General features: G+C 42.6%; 1 protein-coding gene across 3 annotated transcripts in view; it reads left to right on the forward strand.

The window, feature by feature from the left end:
- Positions 1-20,997, forward strand: part of GPR176 (G protein-coupled receptor 176) — a 108,791-nt gene that overhangs the window by 3,180 nt on the left and 84,614 nt on the right. The window contains exon 1 of one of the 3 annotated variants that reach the window (XM_001503593.7): positions 8,535-9,832. The exons of 1 other annotated variant lie outside the window; for it this stretch is intronic. In XM_001503593.7, coding sequence (XP_001503643.2) covers positions 9,661-9,832 — 172 coding nt within the window. In that variant the 5' untranslated portion in view covers positions 8,535-9,660. Of the gene's footprint in view, positions 1-8,534; positions 9,833-20,997 lie in introns of those variants that run through there. One more of the 3 variants, XM_070272173.1, reaches the window with a different exon arrangement.

Consider the following 20,997-nt stretch of genomic DNA (forward strand, 5'->3'; position numbering starts at 1 on the left):
GCACGTATCCCTGTCATTAAGTGACGCATGACTATATCTTTTGACTGTTCAAATATTTTGCCCATTTATAAAAATTGAGGTTTTTGTTTTCGTATTATTGAGTTTTGAGAATTCTTTATATATTCTGGAAGTAAGTTCCTTATCAAATGTGTGATTTGCAATGATTTTCTACCAGGCTGTGGCTTGCCTTTTCTTTCTCTTAACAGTATTTTACAAAGAGTGTAGTTCCTACTTTTGAAGTTCAATTTATCAATGTTTTCTTTTATGAATTATGTTTTGTTGTTATATCCAAGAAATTTTTGCCTAATGCAAGGTCCCAAAGATTTTTCCCAATGTTTTCTTCTAGAAGTTTTTTTTTTTTTGAGGAAGATTAGCCCTGAGCTAACTGCTGCCAATCCTCCTTGTCATGCCAAGGAAGACTGGCCCTGAGCTAACATCCATGCCCATCTTCCTCTACTTTACATATGGGACACCCACCACAGCATGGCCTGCCAAGAAGTGCCGTGTCCACACCCAGGATCTGAACGGGCAAACCCTGGGCCGCCGAAGCAGAACGTGCGAACTTAACTGCTGCGCCACTGGGCCAGCCCCTCTTCTAGAAATTTTGTGGTTTTAGATTTCACATTTAGGTCTATCATGCAGTTTTAGTTAAAAAGTTAACCATATTACACAGCTATTCCACTCTTATTTACCCAAGAGAAATGAGAGCATATGTCCATACAGAGACTTGTATATGAATCTTCATACCACCTTAATCCCAAAACTGGAAACAATCCAAATGCTCATCAATAAGTAATGGACAAATTGAGGTAAAAGCAAATTGAGAGCGCCTGGCTCTCTGGCACAGCAGTTAAGTGCACGCATTCTGCTTCGACGGCCCGGGGTTCGCCAGTTTGGATCCCGGGTGCGGACATGGCACCGCTTGGCAAGCCATGCTGTGGCAGGTGTCCCACATATAAAAAAGTAGAGGAAGATGGGCATGGATGTTAGCTCAGGGCCAGTCTTCCTCAGCAAAAAGAGGAGGTTTGGCAGCAGATGTTAGCTCAGGGCTAATCTTCCTCAAAAACAAAAACAAAAACAAAGTGAGATATATCAATACAATGGGATACTATTTAGCAATAAAAAGAAATACACTATCTATATTGTAATAACAATGATGAATCTCAAAATAATTATGCTGAGTGAAAGAAGCCAGACCAAAGAGTGCATACTGTATGGTTCTATTTATATAAATTTTAAAAAATACAAACAGTAATGGAAGATAAGTGATTGCCTAGGGAGGCGGGGGGGGGGGGGGGGGCGGGCAGGGATGAGCCAGAGGGAGAGATTCCAGAAGGACAAGAAGAAACTCTTGTGGATGATAGATATGTTCATTATCTTGATTGTGGTGATGGTTTTACAGGTGTATGCATATCAAAATGTATCAAACTGCACAGTTTGAATATATGCAATTTATTGTATGTCAGTGCTACCTTAATAAGCTGTTAAAAGGTTGTCGTTTTGTTTTGTTTTACAGTGGTTTGTTTGAATCTGGATCCAAACAAGGTCCACAAAATGTATTTAGTTGCCCTATGTGAAATAAAGGGTTAACTCAGTAGGCTTGGGATGTGCAAACTCTGTGCTTTCCAAAGAAAAGACTGGCCCTTAACTGGCTCCTGGGAGATAACCTCTAAGCCCTTGGAGCATCCAGCCTGATAAGAGCGTCATTGTATAAGTGGGGTTCACAAACAACTTGTCAGAATACTCCAGGATTTCCTTATTCTGCAAGCCCTCCCTAAACTCTTCGATAAGTTCTCAAAGGAAGAGTACTTCCGTCATGCATTCCCTGCTCCCCAAAGTATATCTCCTGGTCTTGCTGCTTACCCCTAACTTCTCAAGGAAAAACTCCCAGATTGGTTGTTGTACTCCAAATATTAAAGCCACAATCCCCCACCCCTTCATTCCTGAAGGATATTTTCACTAGATATAGAATTCTGGGTCAATAGTTCTTTTCTTTCAGCACTTGGAAAACGTTGTGCCACTTCTTTCTGGCCTATGAGGTTTCAATCAAAAATCTGCTGCCATCCACATTGTTTTTCCCCTGTAGGTAATGTGGCATTTCTTTTTGGCTACTTTCAAGATTTTTCTCTTTGTCTTGGGGTCCAGAAGTTTGACTATGATGTGTCTTGGTGTGGATTTCTTTGGGTTTATCCTCTTTAGGATTCACTCGAGCTCTTGAATCTCGAGGCTTATGATTTTTGCCAAATACATAATTTTTCAGACATCACTTCTTTAAATACTTTTTCTGCCCTGCTCTTTCCCCTCTCTTTCTAGGAGGTAAAGGCACTAACTTGTTGAAGCTTTCTGTGGCCTGGCAGCCAGAAGCAGGGGAGGTAATGTGACTTCTGCTGCTCAAGAAAGTATAAAATAAAAATTACTTAGTGACTTTTGCATCACTTTGTGGGTGTTTGTATGCATTTACACATTTATATACCCAAATGAACCTTGTCCTTTAAATTCTGGAATAAGTTAAGCATATACTTTTATTCCAATGCTGTGCCATTACTTCCAGGTCAGACTATGAGTCATAATATCTTATAGTCATATCTCATCTTTTTTTTTTTTGAGGAAGATTAGCCCTGAGCTAACATCTGCTGCCAATCCTCCTCTTTTTTGCTGAGGAAGACTGGCCCTGAGCTAACATCCGTGCCCATCGTCCTCTACTGTCTATGTGGGATGCCTACCACAGCATGGCTTGCCGAGTGGTGCCATGCCCCCACCGGGGATCCGAACCGCCAAACCCCAGGCCACTGAAGTGGAACGTGCTCACTTAAATGCTGTGCCACCAGGCCGACACCATCATGTCTCATCTTTTAGCAAAGAAGATATTGTTTGATCACTTAGTTCACTAGAATTGGTCCTAGATAACTTTTGGCTCTTTCAAAAAAAAAAATTTATTCTTAAAGGACATATTTGTTATAACCAGGGATCCAGGAAACAATGTGCCAGCGTCTAAAGTTAACCATAAAAGAGGAGTCCCAAAAAGGTGTTGAGAAAGCATGATATTCTTCAACAGCTCAACAGCTTCCTGCAGTGACTCCTTTAAAGGTGACAATACCATGGATATTTTAGTTTTGGCATATTCACTCTTTAAAAAACTGGTCAGGTTGCTTTATGATCACTATGTACGTATGTGCATGTGTGTGTGTCTGTGTGTGTGAGAATTTTGAGGCTATCTAGGGGAGGGGAGCATTCAACCTTCCACCTCCCAGGTATTCTTGATGAATTTAATAGCAATCTATTGGTGTGAGAACAATTACAAGTCGGGAAACTGCATTAGGAGATATATTCATAGATTCATATTGGTAGGAAACCATTTCCCAGTCCACATATTGAGATAATTTGGAATACATGAAGGACTGTATTAATATCTTTTAACAGATAATTGCTTTGATGGTAATTTAACATACTGAAAACTCAGAACCATAACATAAACATATTTAGCCCAATAATGTAAAGGCTAAATTCTGGACTTCTAAATCTTCAAGCAAAATTTCCCAAAAGCTACTCTGTCCTTTGCTAATGGCAAATTAAGTGGTTCTTCCATTTTTTGAAATACAAGGCTTATTAGGAAGTATTTTATTTAAACCTACAAAGAGAGAATTCTTCAAAATGTTGAAAGGTGATGCTTTTTTCCACCTTTGACACTTGTTTTCTTTATGTGTCAATAAACAGGAATCGATCTTATTTAGTTACCTTTTATTGATTTCCTGCAATGTGCCAGATAGTGTTAGAGGTTTTCATTAATTTGATATTTTATTGTCCTTAAAACAGCCCTACAAAATAGGCATTTTTTATCCTTATTTGGTAGAGCAGGAAAGTGAACTTAGAGAAGTCATGTAACTGTGCAGTTTCACAAATGGAAATGGCGGAGCAGGCCTTCAAACCTAGGTCCAATTGAACCAACACTCATGCTCTCCCTCTTGCCCCCATTATGCTACACTCATTTATCTTGAGGCAGTTGGTAGGTTTGCCTATGTAAAGAGACAATCTGGGTTTCCAGGAAAAAAGAAATGGGTTATCACCTATGCTAAGCTTAAGTACTCTCCAAAAAAGCTGTTTAAATGACATAAATTTATTAGGGACTATTATGCATTTGGACTTGAAAAAAACCAATAGTTCAATTCAAAGATACCCAGAGGCTCTATTATCAGCTACCACTTATATTTTACAAGGACCTTATTGCCACTACCAATATATACAGATTGGTATATACCAATATACACAGAGATTTTTTAGTGTCCTCACTCAACACCTTCCTTTCCCCAGAAATAAAGCCTGCGCTCTCTTAAATATGCAGGCCCCAGTTTTCATAACTTCATCTGCCAGGGTTGGGTTATAACAAGCTGGGTTATGCTGTGATAATGAGCAGCTCCAAAAATCTTGGTTGTTTAGTACAATAAAGGTTTACTTCTTGCTCATACACAGTTTGCTGTGGGTCTGGGTGGCTCTCCGGGGCATCTGCACTCCCCACTGTGCCCCCCGCCACCCCGCCAATATGGTAACTCAGAAACAGGCTGTTTCAATATTTCAGCTCTTCCAGTTCAACACAAGGCCCTTCCCACAGTCGCAATGGCAGGCAGCAGAGAGACTTGAGAATCACAAACAGCTTTTCACTGCCGCAGCCCAGGAGTGATTCCTCACTTCTGCTCACGTATCATTAGTCATAATAGTCACATGACCCTACCCACTTGCAAGGGCAGCTGAGAAAAACAGTCTTCTATGTGCCTGGGAGAGGAGGAGAACGAGATATTGCTGAACACTAGTGATGTCTATGTAATAATCTGCATTATCTATATCTCTTATACAGGCACAGAAATAGCCATTTGGAAACAGAACCACTTATTCCAGATGGGTAGCCAAGGGCCATAAGGACCCCTCTTTTCTCAGCAGGCTGCTGCTTGAGCCTACCAACTCAAAATATTCCCATTTCTCCAGCTTTTCTGTCCTCTCCATCTTTAGTGAGAGGCATGCAGGGGCATGTGAGGGTGTGGCATGGGGACAGGAGGGAGGAGGAGACCTTCAATGCAGAAAGGAAAGAAGAAAGGGAAAATAAAACCTATAGGCTCCTCCTCACTTCCCTCCACCACCTGGGTCTTTGCAATATCCTAAGTGCTATTCCATCTCTTCTTCTCCCTACCCAAGCCCTTTCCTGCTCTTTAATAAATGCCCAAGAAAGTTGGAATCTGCAAATTCTCTTAAAAATAAATTGCATTCCATAAGATTCTATAGGTATGGAAAGACTGGTTATTAGCAACTATATGCAAATTTTGCCTATCACTACACCATAGGAATATAAGGGGAAAAAAAGAGAAGGAAATAGGCCTTTAAAAATTACCTATTGCCTTTTTATTCTTGTCAGACCTTCAGCTGATTGGTTAAGACCCATCCACATTATAGAGGGCAGTCTACAGATTCAAATATTAATCTCACCCAGAAATACCCTTATAGACACACCTAGAATAATACTTGGCAAAATATCTGGGCAACCTGTGACCCAGTCAAATTGACACAAAATTAACCACCACCAGGGCCAGCCCCGTGGCACAGAGGTTAAGTTTGCATGTTCCGCTTCAGCGGCCCAGGGTTCACCGGTTCAGATCCTGGGTGCAGACATGGCACCACTTGGCAAGCTATGCTGTGGTAAGTGTCCCACACATAAAGTAGAGGAAGATGGGTATGGATGTTAGCTCAGGGCCAGTCTTCCTCAGCAAAAAGAGGAGGATTGGCAGCAGCTAGCTCAGGGCCCATCTTCCTCAAAAAAAAAAAAAAAAAAAAAATTAACCCTCACCTATTTTCCCAGGGTTATAAGAAGGAAAATCCCTAAGCGAATCCCAGTAGGTATGATTGAAGAATAGGTGATTGGAGAAAGCCGTGAAAATCTGTTCTGTTCCACACTACTGTATGCCTGCCTTCCCAGCACGAGGGCATTAACATTTGTTAAATGAGGAACTACTGGCAAAAGGAGGAGTGTAACTTTTAAATGCTGTGGAGACTGAAGGAGGTAAACCTAGAGACTGAGTAGGACCTCCCTGGGAGTCCTCATTCCCCAGAGCCTCTCACTCCCTCTTTCTGCCCCCACTCTGCTTGAGAACCTTATCATCCTGTTTACTATTTCTATAGGGAAATGGCCCTGAGTGCTAAACAACTCCCATAAATCTTTGGGAACACAAGGCGTTTTTTAGTTGGGAGAATGCTTTCTTATACTATGCATTATGGGAGAGGAATGTTACTTGGAACAGCATTATCTAAGAGCTAGAGGTTGCTTACTTTTTATTCCATGTCCCAATATCTGCTTTTAGTGTAGCTCCAGAAAGTTTTAAATAAAAATTGGCTAGCATGTCGACGTCTAGCCTGGTGGTCCTAATCACTTGCCTTCAGTAATGGCTGTGTACCTGATTGGTGTCAGGTGTTAATGTTGGCCAGCTCATGTCCACCTAACATCTGTACATGCTAAGTAATTGAAGTGGACTGTAATTAATTTATGTGGGGTTTTTTTTTTTTACCACTTCAGGTTCAATTCCAGAAAAAAATATATTTCAAATGAGACCTTTTGAGGGTTTTTTCGACAAAAGCTCAATAGGTATTATGGCAGATTGTATTTTCCTTAGATGATTGCAACAATATCTTTCATTCCACATGCTCTTTTTACAATATGACTGACACTGTCATTGAGTGGTGTGGTCTATGTCCTCTCTCCTTAAACGTGGCGTTTTTTTGACTGCTTCGGCAAATAGAGTACAGTGGAAGTGATGCCATGTGACTTCTGAGATTAGGTCATAAAAGTCAATGCAGCCTCTGCCTTGTCCTCTTGGCACTCTGTCTTGGAATGATCTCTTTCGGAACATAGCTGTTAGGGCAGCAAGGAAGCCAAACAGCCACTTGGAGAGGCCACATATGTACAGGTATTCCAGCCGACAGCTGAGGTCCTCAGAACAGCCAGCATTAACTGCCAGACAGGTAAGAGAGCAAGCCTTCAGATTCCAGATCCTGGTCTCGACTTCCAGCTGTCCCAGCTGATTTCACATGGTGCAAAGACAAGCTGTCCCACTGAGCCTTGCACAAATTGCCTATTTGTGAGCAAAATAAACAACTGCTATTGTTTGGGCCATTAAGTTTGCGGTGACCACACAAGTATAAATAACACTACTAGAGACACAACATATATTTAAATCATGTCCAATTTCTTATGTCAATCTTAAATTCTCCTATAATTCATATAGCACACGGCCCTAAGAACCATGTCACTCTATACTTGTCCTTGGTCTTCTATTTTCATAAAGCGATCTCCCCACAAGTCTGAGAATTATGGTGATCTTAGCTGATCAGGTTATTTCTTGATTCAAATAACCCTATACCCTAACATGAATCTAGGGTCTGTAGAGAATTTACTGGTATTTTTTCAGGATAAAAAAAAGAGAGAAGTTTCTTGATTAAACACTCTTCACATCTGCGAAATTGACTCTTTCCTACAGCGTTAGCTCAATCCTTCTTAGCAGTTTTGAGTAAGGGGTGGCAGGTGAAGATGAATAAAGGGATATTTTTCTGTTACTAAACAACTCTTTTATGCAAATTCTTCCCCAACCCTTCCTAAAGGAGTGTGCTGGATGTTGGTGAATTCTTACTATACTTTTTGTTTCATAATGATTATAGTGTAAGGGGTTTCATCTCGAAAAATGGACTCCCATAACAAATTTTAACTACTAGAAATGACTTTTTAAAAAAAATACAATTAATCAGTAATTTTCTTTTTTTAGACTCCAAAATGTTTAAAATAACTCCTTATATGGAAGATTATTACGTGCAAGTACTGTGAGAACCTAAAGATGTACAAGACATGGACTTTTGCTCTTTCAAGACGAGTAAGTAGCAAGGGTTACCAGTGAAAGCGAAGTAGTCATATTGTAGAAGGATCGGCCTTGAGACAACCAAGAATTAACTATTTCAATCAATTCTTAAGAATCTTGGGACCTAGTCCCATCCGTTAATATGTCAAAGCACTCCACCATGTCCTTCACTTATTAAAAACAATCTAGTTTCCAAAAAAGTCAAAACAGACAGATCTTTAGTTGCCTTTTCCTGTCTCATCTCATTTCTCCTTTCCCCAGATCTTTTCTCGGGGCGCCCCGCACGTTCCTTTCCCCAGGCGGCTTCTCCCCCTTTACCGTTTCTTCTCCTTCACTGGGTTGTCCCAGCATCCCAACCTCTTGCAACAGCCCGCAGGAAATTGCTCCCTCCCCAATTCTTCAATCTCAGAATCCACCAGACCTGGGTTATACTGTGTACCTTCTAGAAATGAGACTCAATAAAGAGGCCCAGGAAACCGTGCACTGGATTCCTAAATTTCATCTTTCTTAAAGTGCTTCATCTACACCCAAAGCCTAACTGAGGCGCCGGGAGACTGGGCTCCCTGCCCAGGTGACAGCGACGCGTAATCATAACCCTCAGACAGCCCTTGTTGACAAGACAGCAGCAGCAACGACAGTAGTAAACGAAGAGGAGCCGCGACCGTGCCCAAGCCAGCCAGACAAGGACCCAGAGCGCCTCCCACGCTCTCCGCCGCGGCAGTCACGCTCCGGAGGGCCAAGATGGCGCCCTCCCGCGGCCGCCCCGGCGCGGGGGTGGGGGGGCGGGGTCTCCGCGTCACGTGACCGCCCCCTCGGGCCGCGCGCACCCTGCTAGCTCAGGCGCGCGCCGGGAGTCCGGCAGCCGCGCAGTTAGTGCCGGTACCTCACCCGGAACGTTGTTCCTGTTCCCGCATAGCCGCGAAGGTCTTTCCCAGCCGCCGAAGGGCGGAGCGGGGCCAGGAAAGGGGGCGCTGGGCCGTGCAGAGGCAGAGGGGCTGCGGAACGGGGACCCTGCAGCCTGCGCCAAAGCAGGAGTTTGGGTGTCCCCGGCGAGGGGCTGGACAGGAGGAGACGGCGCAGGCGTCCTGGGGACTGCCAGGCGCAGAGGGCGAAGCTGTCGGGGAGGTCCAGAGCATTCCTCCCAGGGCATGGGCGCCGTCGGGAACTTTGGGGTCCCCTCGGGGCTCCGACCACTTGGCTTGGGCATTTCACGAGTTTCCCATCGCCATCCAGCCTCGAAGCCAACAGGATTGAAAACAGGCTTCAGCCAAATGTTTTCTTTCCTCTAAGGAGAGGGGCCGAGCCCGTCAGCCGGGGGGACTGGGGGGACTCGGGAGGGATGCCCCGACCCTCGGGGGGTGGAAGGAGCAAAAGTTGAAGGGGGCAGCGGGAGCGCAGAGCGCCCTCCTTGACCGTCAGATGCCTCCTTCTGTATTTCCATCTCTGCCGAGTGGGCTTGTCCTCGCTGAGTACCCAGGAGGAGGGACGGACGACGCTCGGCGGGCTCTGATCGTTGCCGCCTTCATGTGGCTGCTGACAGGCACCCAGGAGGGCACGGGAATGGGGCGCAGCCTCGCCCTCCTCCCTCCCTGCCTCCCAGGCGCCGGGGCTGGCTGGGTGGAGACGTGAGGGGACCCGCGGCTGCCCCGGGTTCTCCAGGACTCCATCAGGCACCTGCACGTCCCTCCGCGCGCGGGGCAGGAGAGGCTGGGCGCGGGGGTCCGAGGCTAGCGGACGGGCCTGTGACCAGCGGAGCCGGAGCCCCAGCCTCGCCATGGGGCATAATGGTAGCTGGATCTCCCGCAACGCCAGCGAGCCGCGCAACGCGTCGGGCGCCGAGGCGGCGGGCGCCAACCGCAGCGCGCTCGGGGAGTTCGGCGAGGCGCAGCTGTACCGCCAGTTCACCACCACCGTGCAGGTCGTCATCTTCATCGGCTCGCTGCTCGGTAAGCCGCCCGCGGGGCCGCCTCCCGGGTGGGCTTCCCCGAGGGCACAGGCTCAGAGAGCCGGGATCGCGGGCCCCCGGAGCCGCCGTGGGTTTCGGGATGCCTGGCAAAGTGCAATAGTTGAAGGAGGTTTCAGAATGCCGGGTAACTGCAGGGAAGTTAAGGCAGAGACAGTCGACTCCAGCCCCCAAGCTGGAAGCAGAAGAGTTCCGGTAGGTCTTTGTCCCGGCCGAGGACGGTGCCTGGTCCAGGCGGAGGTCAGCCTCCCCAGGCAGCCCTTGCGGAACACTTCGGGATGGGCACAGGGCTGTGCTCATCGTTCCCTACCTCTCGGATGCCAGGGCGGAGCGCTGGCCCGAGCTCTTGTTTACAAATAACGAGTAACAAAGCTTCTGTTTTGTTGCTGAGGACTGATGTGTTTTGCACTCCCATCTATTCCCTCTGCTTAAAATTGTTTTGAAAGAGCCTTATTTTGCACGTGTTCTATGGCTTGCTTCTTCGGAACACCGACCTGCTGGTAAACAACTCTGTGTTGCCTTCTCATATTTTTAAAACCCCTGAGCAAAACAAATCCCAGTCCACTTCTCTACCTATGTTTTGTTTGAAGTACAGAATAAAGACAGGATAAAAACGACAAGACACCACACTCGACAGATTTAGGTATACTTGTTCCGGGAAGAAAAGACCAACGAACTGAAATGAGTGGTTGGTAGGAACGTTTGTCCACTAGCCTGAGAATTGCCAGTACTTCTGGTAGTTACTCTTTAAATGATAAATGATAATATCCATTTCGGTTGAAGTTTGTTGAACATGTTGCATATTACTTGTAAATATGTGATGACCCTTCAAATGTAAATTTTCTCTTGTGGTATTTATAAGGATGTAAAAAGATTGTGATTGTGTGTATTATGGCCAAGAGCAATCTTAAAGTTTCAAAGTAGGAATAGATTACTTTTTTGTAGACACCTGTGAATTTCCATGGAAACCCAGATAACTGACATCAGAAGGACTATGGAAGAATTTTAAGTGTTTGGAATTTCCCTTTATAATTTCTCTAATTGTCATCATCCTGTTCCACTCTATCATAATATTTATCTTCCCTTTTTTTTTTTTAAGACTTTATTTTTTCTTTTTCTCCCCGAAGCCTCCCGGTACATAGTTGTGTATTTTAGTTGTGGGTCCTTCTGGTTGTGGCATGTGGGACGCCACCTCAGCATGGCCTGACGAGTGGTGCCATGTCCGCGCCCAGGATCCGAACCAGCGAAACCCTGGGCCGCCGAAGCGGAGGGCATGAACTTAACCACTCAGCCATGGGGATGGCCCCGATCTTCCCTTTTTTTTTCATGAGGGCATTTTCAGGAGTAGACATCAATGGGTCTATGTCTAGGGGGGTGTGTGTGTGTTAAGATGTGTTTTTATGAGTGGAGTGTTAAATACACATTAACAAAGCAAAAGCTTATGTTTTAAATATTTTCAATATTTATTTAACAAACAGCAAACACTGAACACCTACTAGGTACCACGCACAATGAATTGTAGATGATTGGGAGTTAAAATCCAGTCTTGTCACATTGACTTAAAGTGTAGATCACTGGGGAGGCAGTGGAAGTGGCTGCATTTTTATTTCTGCAGGGTTTTATACACACATCTATATATTTGTTTAGTTTTCCCCATTGGTAACTTTAACCCTGAAGAAAGATGGTGTTGGGAGAAATTTTCCCATAGTTTGACTCTAAAAATTTGAGTATTATTGAAATGAAGACAGAGCATGTATGTAAAGGCCATAGCAAATAGTGCACGTTTAATAAATGTTAGTTTTGCTTCCTATGTACCTTTCATTCTTGTAACTTGCATTGGATTTAGGAATTCCCAGATGATTCTGCCCTTATTCAACTTTCTCCACACAGCATTTTAATTGACATGCAAAAACTGCTTTTGTGGGTATCTCCAAAGAGAAGACTGATTTTTCCCTTGATCTTTGATTATGCCTGACTTGACCTAGGAAGACATATTTTCCCCCTTCCACATTCCTTGGGCCCTCCTCAGAGAGAAGTCCATTTGCTCCCTTTTATTTTCAGAAGAAATATAAATATGGTTAAATTTCTAGAACTCAAAAGTCGGAGAACTTGTGCAAAAGTGAAAGGCATTTCTGGTTTCCTTAAAAGTTTAGCCCTGTTGTTACTGACTGGTATTCTTTATTCATTGTTCTCTGAGAATTTGACCCATGTAAATATATCTATGTAATTGAATCCTCCTGGTAATACCAGTTGAGGCTCAGAGCTTAAGTTCCAAAGCCATGTGCAGTCAAGTAAACTTGGGAAGCATAATTTCATGAAGCCCAAAAATAGAGAAAAAAATCACAGATTAGCAATAAAAGAAAAGGATTTATCGTGGAAAAATCTGTAAGGCTGAAAAGTAAAATGGAAGACGGAATACTATCTAGAATAGCATGTGAACACTGATTTAATCTACTTGTTTCCACTGTCACCACACATAGATGAATTAATTTTTCTTTTATTTTTTTCCCTTTAAACAAATTCAAATATACTTCCCGTATTCTCTAAATAGAATTTTTCATTAGAATTTTCAGAGGCCCACTATTAAGTGAAAATAATTCTTTTGTACAATTAATGTCTTGCAGCTCTTTTTGAAAATTTAGTGCCCTCTATTAGGAAAAATCTCCAGCAACTTGGAATAACTGTAATATTTTAACCACAGGGAGCGTTAATTGCTGTGTTGAAAATGAACTCAAGAATTGTGTGTAATATTATTCAAATAATGCCTTTTGAGAGTTTGTATAAACGAGTGTTTCTCAGCCTTTTTTATGCAACATCTTGGGATAGCTTCAGATATGCTGTAGATCTTGACAGAGAGTCAAACAGTTTGGATTCTCCTTCGGTAAGTCTACGGCACACACAGCTTGGTAGTGAATAGTGTGAAATTAAAGACTCAGAAAGATTTGGAATCACCATTTCCAATAAATGCTTTGGCTCTAACCCCTCAGAGTTGATCTCCCTCTCTTTTCCCCACTCTCTTTGGATTCACAATCCAAGGGTCTGGAGAGCTGGGCCCCTTTCTGGTGCTTTCATTTGAAAAAGGTCAGTGGTTGTGACCTAGCCTCTTACCTCTAAGCTCCTCCTGCACAAATTGCCTGTCATCTGTGCTTATCATCATTGGAGGCATTTAGGAGATTTTTATAGATGAATTTGCTCTGATTTAAAGAAAATTAGCGCTGTAGACAATAGCCAATAAGTAAGTATCCTACCCAGAAATTTATTTTAAAATAGAGAAATCAGTCTGCCTTCTTCTTGCCAAACCAACATATGTATGATTCTTATTTTTAAGCTATATCCCCTTTTCTTCCCAATTGACTATAGTGAACCAGCATGAAACTGATGACCCCAAGTAAAAGTCCAACTTGGCTGTGGTCTGATTCCTTGAGGTGGTTATTGAAGTATTCATTTCATTGGAAAAGTGGGGAACTGACTTGTTGAATCAATTTGACAGATGATATGGATAAACATCGTTTTTGTCCATGATTGTTTATAGTCTTTCAACAAAATCATCTTGGGCACCAGCAGTGTTCATGGTAATTGTTTGACAGAGAAATATACTTGTGTTTTTGATACTTGTTGACATGAGCCAGTTAATAGCCGGAGAATTCTTGGAATTCCTTGGTTGAATGTTTGATAGAAACAGTGTTAATACTAGTTTGTGCTTATAATTCGTAATTGCACAAGATGATCTTTAGTTAACCATAAGTATAGCCAATTACAGTGTAATGTCAACAGCCTTATTCTACCTGCTTTTTCTGTTTTTGGTATGCCTAGAAATCTAGCAGAGCACATCAAGAATATGGTGTCCTGGATTGACCTAAGGAGTTTGCTATGGCGAGCTCAGTAGTTACCAGCCTGGCTACTGAACTCCTAATGTATTGACTCAGATGGCTTCACGTTGCCTTTAATTTCCTTATGATGTGTGCATTTCCACCCCTTCTTTTATAATGTAGTAAGTTAGGCACAGACAATCAATCTGACCTGTATTTGAATGAAACAGCTTTTGGTAACCCTGTGCTTTTCCTTTCTAGGTCTTCAGTGTATCCTTCCACTTTCCAGTTCTTCCTGGAAATTAAATTCTACTGCGAAAACTTAAAATAACAGCTTTACTGAGATAAAATTCATGTACTATACAATTCACCCAATTATAGTATACAATTCAATGTTTTTTAGTATATTCACAGAATCATGCAGCCATCACCACTGTCGGATTCCAGAACATTTTTATCACTCCAAAAAGAAACCACATACTCATTGTATTTGCTTCCCATTTCCCCTCAATAGCCTGAGCCCTAGGCGATCACTAACCTACTTTCTGTCTCAATGGATTTTCCTGTTCTGGACATTTCATATGTATGGAGTCATACAATATGTGGTTCTTTGTAATTGGCTTCTTTTACTCAGTATAATGTTTTCAAGGTTCAGCTATATTGTAGCGTATTCTATGGCTGAATAATATGTCCATTGTTTGGATATACCATCTTTTCTTTATCCATTCATCAGTTGGTTGACATTAGGGTTGTTTCCACTCTTTGGCTGTTATGAAAAATGTTGTTTTGAACATTTGTGTAGTTTTGTGCGGGCATAATGTTTTCAGTTCTCTTGGGTATACAGCAAGAGTGTAATTTCTGGGTCATATGGTAACTAAATTTCTTCTTTTTGGGAACTGCCAAACTGCTTTCCCAAGTGGCTGCATCATTTTACGTTACCACCAGCAGTGTGTGAGGGTTCTAATTTCTCCACATCCTCACCAACTTCTGTTATTATTTGTCTTTTTGATTATAGCCATCCTAGTGGATGTTAAGTGGTATGTCATTGTGGTTTTGATTTGCATTTTCCTAATGACTAATGATGTTAAGCATCTTTTCATGCCCTTATTGGCCATTTGCATATCTTCTTTGGGGAAATGTCTGTTCAGATCTTTTACCCATTTTTAAATTAGGTTGTCTTTTTGTCATTGGCTTGTAAGAGTTCCTTCTGTGTTCCGGTTACTAGACCGTTATTGATATATGATTTGCAAATATTTGCTCTCATTCTGTAGGTTATCTTTTTATCTTCTTCTTGGTATCCTTTGAAGCACAAAAGTTTCAAATTTTGGTGAAGTCCAATTTATCTGAAATTTTTTGTTGTTTCTTGCATTTTTTATGTCATTTCTAGGAAACCATTGCCTAATCCAAGTCGTGAAGATTTACTCTTATGTTTTCTTCTAAGAGATTTATAGTTTTAGCTCTTAATTTTAGGTCTTTGATCCATGTGTGTTAATCCATGTGTGTACATAGTGTGAACTAGGGGTCCAAATTCATTCTTTTGCTTGTGGATATACAGATGTCCCTGCACGGTTTGTTGAAAAGACTCTTTTTTCCAACCCATCTACTTGTCTTGGCACTCTTGTTGATCCTCTGAAAACTTCTGATGCCATTGTCCCATTGAAAGATTTTCCTAAGTCTTTGATGAGGAATAAATAAGAGAAAAATAAATCTTTTTCCCCACTGGCAATTTACTTTATATGCTTTAGAAACATAATCTAGAAACAGACTTTCTCAGCGCCATGGAGGAGATGAATGACTTATCCAATGTGATAATAGAGACTGACTTGCAGTATGATTAGGTAATTGCTTTTTTGTGTGTGTCTTAAAGTCTTCCACTTAGGCTAGCAATTAGGCCCCCCTTTTTTGTGTGTGAGGAAGCTTGGCCCTGAGCTAACATCTGTTGCCAGTCTTCCTCTTTTTGCTTGAAGAAGAGTGTCCCTGAGCTAACATCTGTGCCAGTCGTCCTCTATTTTATATGTGGGATGCCACCACAGCATGGCTTGATGCGTGGTGTGTGGGTCTGTGCCCAGGATCCGAACCTGTGAACCCCAGGCCACTGAAATGGAGCAGGTGAACCTAACCACTACACCACTGTGGCAGCCCTTAGGGCCCTTTTCATGTGTGCTAATATGCCTCGTCTCTGTTAGGGCTCAGTCATTTGTAACTGCTGAGATGTTAATAAATGATCTGGCTACATCATAACTCTGCTACATTAATGTTGTTTCTAATGGGAACTGCTGTCATTTAAAATAACTAACTCCACAAATATTTACAACAATTTTACCCTTACAAATGTTTCAACAGAAATGAGCCCCTTGGAGCAGGAAGACCTATGTAAAGTTTCATCCATTGTTTTGTTTTTCTTTTACCTGGTCCTGTTTCATGTCTGTGGTCCTGTGCTACTGAACACCAGAACTCCTTTGCTTAGGATTAGAAATGTAACCTTTGGGGCTGGCCTGGTGGTGCAGCAGTTAAGTTCACACATTCCACTTCAGCAGCCTGGGGTTCGCAGATTTGGATCCCGGGTGCAGACATGGCACCACTTGGCACACCATGCTGTGGTAGGCGTCCCATGTATAAAGTAGAGGAAGATGGGCATGGATGTTAGCTGAGGGTCCGTCTTCCTCAGCAAAAAGAGGAGGATTGGCAGCAGATCTTAGCTCAGGGCTAATCTTCCTCAAAAAACCCACAAAATGTAACCTTTGCAAGGACCCGCTCACCAATCAGAGCAGTATTTACATGGTGCTAAAATATTTTTTTATATGTTGATAGTTAAGGTATAGTAGTAGAACATTATTGGTGCTAGTAGACAAAGCAACTAACTAATTTATTGTCTAGAATTTTCATTTTTAGTTACTTCTCTTTGGTCCCCAAATCTCAGCTCCAAATATCCCTGGTTCTGCAAGAAATATACTCTTACTTTATTGAGTGGGATTTTGTAGGATGGGAGGAGATTTGTCTCAAGATGGGAACAAACAGACGTGGCTCTGTTTTTCTCTGGGGTGTCCAAATCTTTGAAAGTATCTTCTGTTGAATTTGCCAAAAAGTTTCTCTACATGACATTTTTCTGAATAAGCCATTTAGGTTGAGTAGTACCAGGAAACCCGTGTGAAAACTGTTTTATCGTTAAGGAACTTCCACAGTGACTGGGTGGAACGTATTTATTAGTCATACAGCACAATAACTTAGAGAAGTTTTTGGTTAGACTGGAAGGTATGAGTGACTCTAGGCAAAATTTAGAAGTAAGAATTTATGCTCAGCAAAACTAAAAAGTAAGAAGACTGTCTTCAGAAAATCAACCCCTGTTTTCAGAGTTTTTACATTCCTGTCTTCATGCCATCTCTTTTCAGATACTTCTTGTTTTCCTGTTGTCCTTTTGGATGCTCAGTGACCTTTTTCTGAGTTGCTCACTTGTCTCTCACTTCCAAACTTAACAGTATCTGTATTCCATCTCCTCTTAGTAGCATGCTGAATAAAGAGACCACTTCACACGTAGATGTTAACAGACGTTAGTGCATTCATTGCATTAATATATTGATCTTTAAGTGTTCTTTTTTTTTCTTAGAGAAGTTCACTATCTTAAGCAAAAAGGGTGACTAAATTGAGCATTTCATGTGTTTGACAGGTGATGGGGAGAAGTGGGTGGGGTGGGTCTTTTAGGAATCTCCAGTCACATCATATGGGCAAGCCTGTTGCATGGAAGGCATTTAGAAGAGTTGAGGGTATTAGCACACACCTGGCATGTGAGAGAGCAGGAGGTTCTCATTTGATACGAGTGTCTTGTCCTTCGTTTATGGTTTTAATTCCCTCTTTCATTTCCTTCGTAATTTTAAACATACAATTTCAGATTGTTACCTTGGGTTGCTTATTGTGTCTGCTGACTCTCTCTTTTGGTGGATCATTTCCTTGTGTGTTTTTAAGTGTTCGATTGTGAGCTCATCTCCTTTTTCTGCAGGATCCATGAGATCTTGGCTGTAGAAGTGGCCTCCAGAACAGTTTCACGTTTGCTCTTGGCAGGTGTCATAGGATCATCACTAGCCCAAGACCCCAACCACAGGAAAAGACACACTTCCTTGTCATATCTTTGAGGTAGAGGACACAGTATTTTAGCCTCTCTTTCACTGAGGTGGCCACCTTTCAAGGATTCTGGCTTTATGCATGGGTTTCCATGCCGGCTACCTGCTTCAGGAGGGTCCAAGGTTACTTCAGTCCCCGTTTGGGTGTTGGAACCCAAAGTTAGCTGTGAGGGCCTATTTCCTGGTCTGAAAATCGCCCCTCGATGCAAGCACTCTGGTCTCTGTTTCGAGCAGCCGGGAATTCCTTTTTATTTCTTGTTAAGTTCGGCTATAAGTTTAAAGATATCTTGTTTTACTCAGCACTCATAGGTGTTCGTAGCAGTTGCCATGCCATGTTGCCAGAATTGGAAGTTGGAGAATAAGCAAAACATATTAAAAGCAGAAGGTAGATGATTACAAGACTTGATTCTAGGAGATATGTAACCAAAAGTTAGATCACTGTGAAGTGGGGTGGTGGCATCTGGTCGGAGTAAGAATGCCTTGGAAGATTAAGGAAAATAAGTTAGTAGGTGGAATGAGGGAAGAGAGCTCAAGAAAGCTTAGGAATCTAGTCTAAAAAACATTAAGAATGTGTATATCTGTTTATATCTTGCCAATATTTGGCCATTTTGACCTTTGACCATTTTTTGCTGCAATTTTGTATGGTTCAAACTAATAGTTGTTTTGTTTTTTAAACAAACATTTTTGTTGAAATAAGTTAGGATTAATAGTAGTATATTTTTATTTATTTGTTTATTTTTCTTCTTCTTCTCCCTAAAGCCCCCCAGTGTGTAGTTGGATATTCTAGTTGTAGGTGCTTCTGGTTGTGCTATGTGGGACGACGCCTCAGCATGGCCTAATGAGCGGTGCCATGTCTGCGCCCAGGATCTTAACTGGCAAAACCCTGGGCTGTTGAAGTGGAGCGTGCGAACTTAACCACTCAGCTACAGAGCTGGCCCCAATAATAGCATATTTTAAAAAATTTGTTTGTGGAAGAGCTACCTGACTACAAAACATTGGAATATTTATGATATACAAATTTGAGTTGAATATGAAGGAAGGAACCCCTGTCTTTTGAGGGTACCTGGAGGGAGTAAAGCAGTGTAAGGGAAAGTGGGAATTATGGAAAGAAGAGTGTTGAAACCCATATATATCTAAGTACCTATTTCTGATATATAGTGTGGGACTTCAATAAATTTTTATTGAATGAATGAGTAAAATTTTTCTGCTATTTCACATTCATAAAATATTAAAATTATTTCTCTTTGCTTTTGTTTATTTTATTTTTATTTATTTATCTTTTTGGTGAGGAAGATTCACCTTGGGCTAGCATTTGTTGCCAATCCTCCTCTTTCTTTTTTTTTTTTTGCTTGAGGAAGATTAACCCTGAGCTGACACCTGTGCCAGTCTTCCTCTATTTTGGATGTGGGATGCCTCCACAGCATGGCTGATGAGTGGAGTAGGTTTGCACCCAGGATCTGAACCCATGAACCTGGGCCACTGAAGGGGAGCACTCAGAACTTTAATGTGGCAACTGTGTTGAATCAGCATATAGCCTCTGGTTGTTTTTCTCTCTCAGTTAAACGTATTTTTTTACAAAATCAAGTTACTTACACATAAATAGTTGTTGATAGTTAATTAATATAAAAACTTAGTAGCAAGAAAAAAAATCCAGCTGTGTTAGAAAAAGGAAGTATTGCCATTTTTAGATGTGCCTCCCAGGAGATGATGAGCTCACCAGTCTCTGGGTCATGAGCTGGCTTCTGCCCTCCTGAGTGTTTATAAGAGCTGCTGGGGAGGTCAGTGGGCAAGGCTGTGGGTGAGCCCTGGGAGACAGCCCTCATTGCAGTCAGTGTGGGGTGTGGATGAAGTCTCAGGCATCTGGTTGGGGAGTGAGCCACTCCATGTTTTCTGTTTCGGATTTCACTGTGGCCAGTGTCCAGCTCTCAGAACAGTTGAAGCCGAACATTTCGTAGGATGGAAATGCATGTCCTCAGCTGATCCAAGCCCAGGGAATGGAGAGGAGAGTGGGAGCCTTGTCAGCACAACGTCCAGGTTCCCAAGTGCAGGGGAGAACCTGGGCCAGACTCCTGTGGGCATTGTCAAGTTCAGTAGACAGTACAAAGGCAGAAGGCACAGAGCAAGTGGCGAAAGGTGGAGGGGAGCAAAGAGAACCCGCACAGCTTGGGAACCACCTTTCAGTTTCTTTAACATGTCAAGTTCATGTCAAGTTCAAGGCCATTGTCCTTCCTGTTCTCTCTGCCCTGGGATGTTCTTCCCTAGATGCTGCCTGTGACTGGCTTGTGTTCATCCTTTAAATTGCAGCTCAAGTGTCATCTCCAAGACAGCTTATCTGAAATAGTCCCCCTCCACTTCTGTCACATCATCCTGTGTATTTCCTCTGTGGCAGTTATAACCCCACAAATTGTTTGTTTGGTGTTCTGTCCTCTCTGTTAGAATGCAGAACCATGAGGACAGAGACTGTATTTTGTTCACTGGTGTGTCCCCAGTATCCAAAACAGTGGGTGCTCAAAAAGCACCAGTGGATCGATTGAGCAAAATGCTTGGGGGCAATTAGAACAGTTAGTTAGCCACTATCTTGATTTGCATCAGACTTAGGAGCTTTCTGGAAATGAACATGAATTTTGCCCACAGCCAGGACTCAGGCACACAAAGTCATATGGAATGGCTTGGAGCAATGCTCACAAAAGCCAGATATCTGGAGGGACAGCAGGTCTCTTGATAGGAAATCCACAAGGACAGCAGTTATAACCTGATTTAAATTAGAGTGAGCCTATGAAATAAGACAGGCAGCATTTTGAACCAGGCAGCCTAATGTGTATGGGGATGTCACTAGAGCTTTTGGAAGACTTTGGATCCTAGACGAAGTCAAAATCATTGCTAGAAGCAACCTGGTGGCATGACCTGGCGTATGGGAGAGTGGCTGAGAGGCGGTGTAGTCAGCAGAGACCTACAGGTGGCATTTGGCTGCCTATCCTGAGACAGTGATGACTCCTACATGTGTGAGATCGGAGTGGTGCCCTTGAGTTTGTATCAGCTGATAGAGACCCATTCCTCCCACCTGTCTATCTGGGAAGCTCAGTGGTGGGAATGGACATGTTGAATAAGGTCTGAAAACAACCAATAGAATATTTTTAACTCTAGCCAAATGTTATGGGTTGAATTGTGTCCCCCACCCCAAGAAAAGATATGTAAAAACCTAACCCCCAGTACCTCAGAATGGG

The sequence above is a fragment of the Equus caballus genome, chromosome 1, assembly GCF_041296265.1.
Source record: "Equus caballus isolate H_3958 breed thoroughbred chromosome 1, TB-T2T, whole genome shotgun sequence".
In the NCBI taxonomy this organism is placed as follows: Eukaryota; Metazoa; Chordata; class Mammalia; order Perissodactyla; family Equidae; genus Equus; species Equus caballus.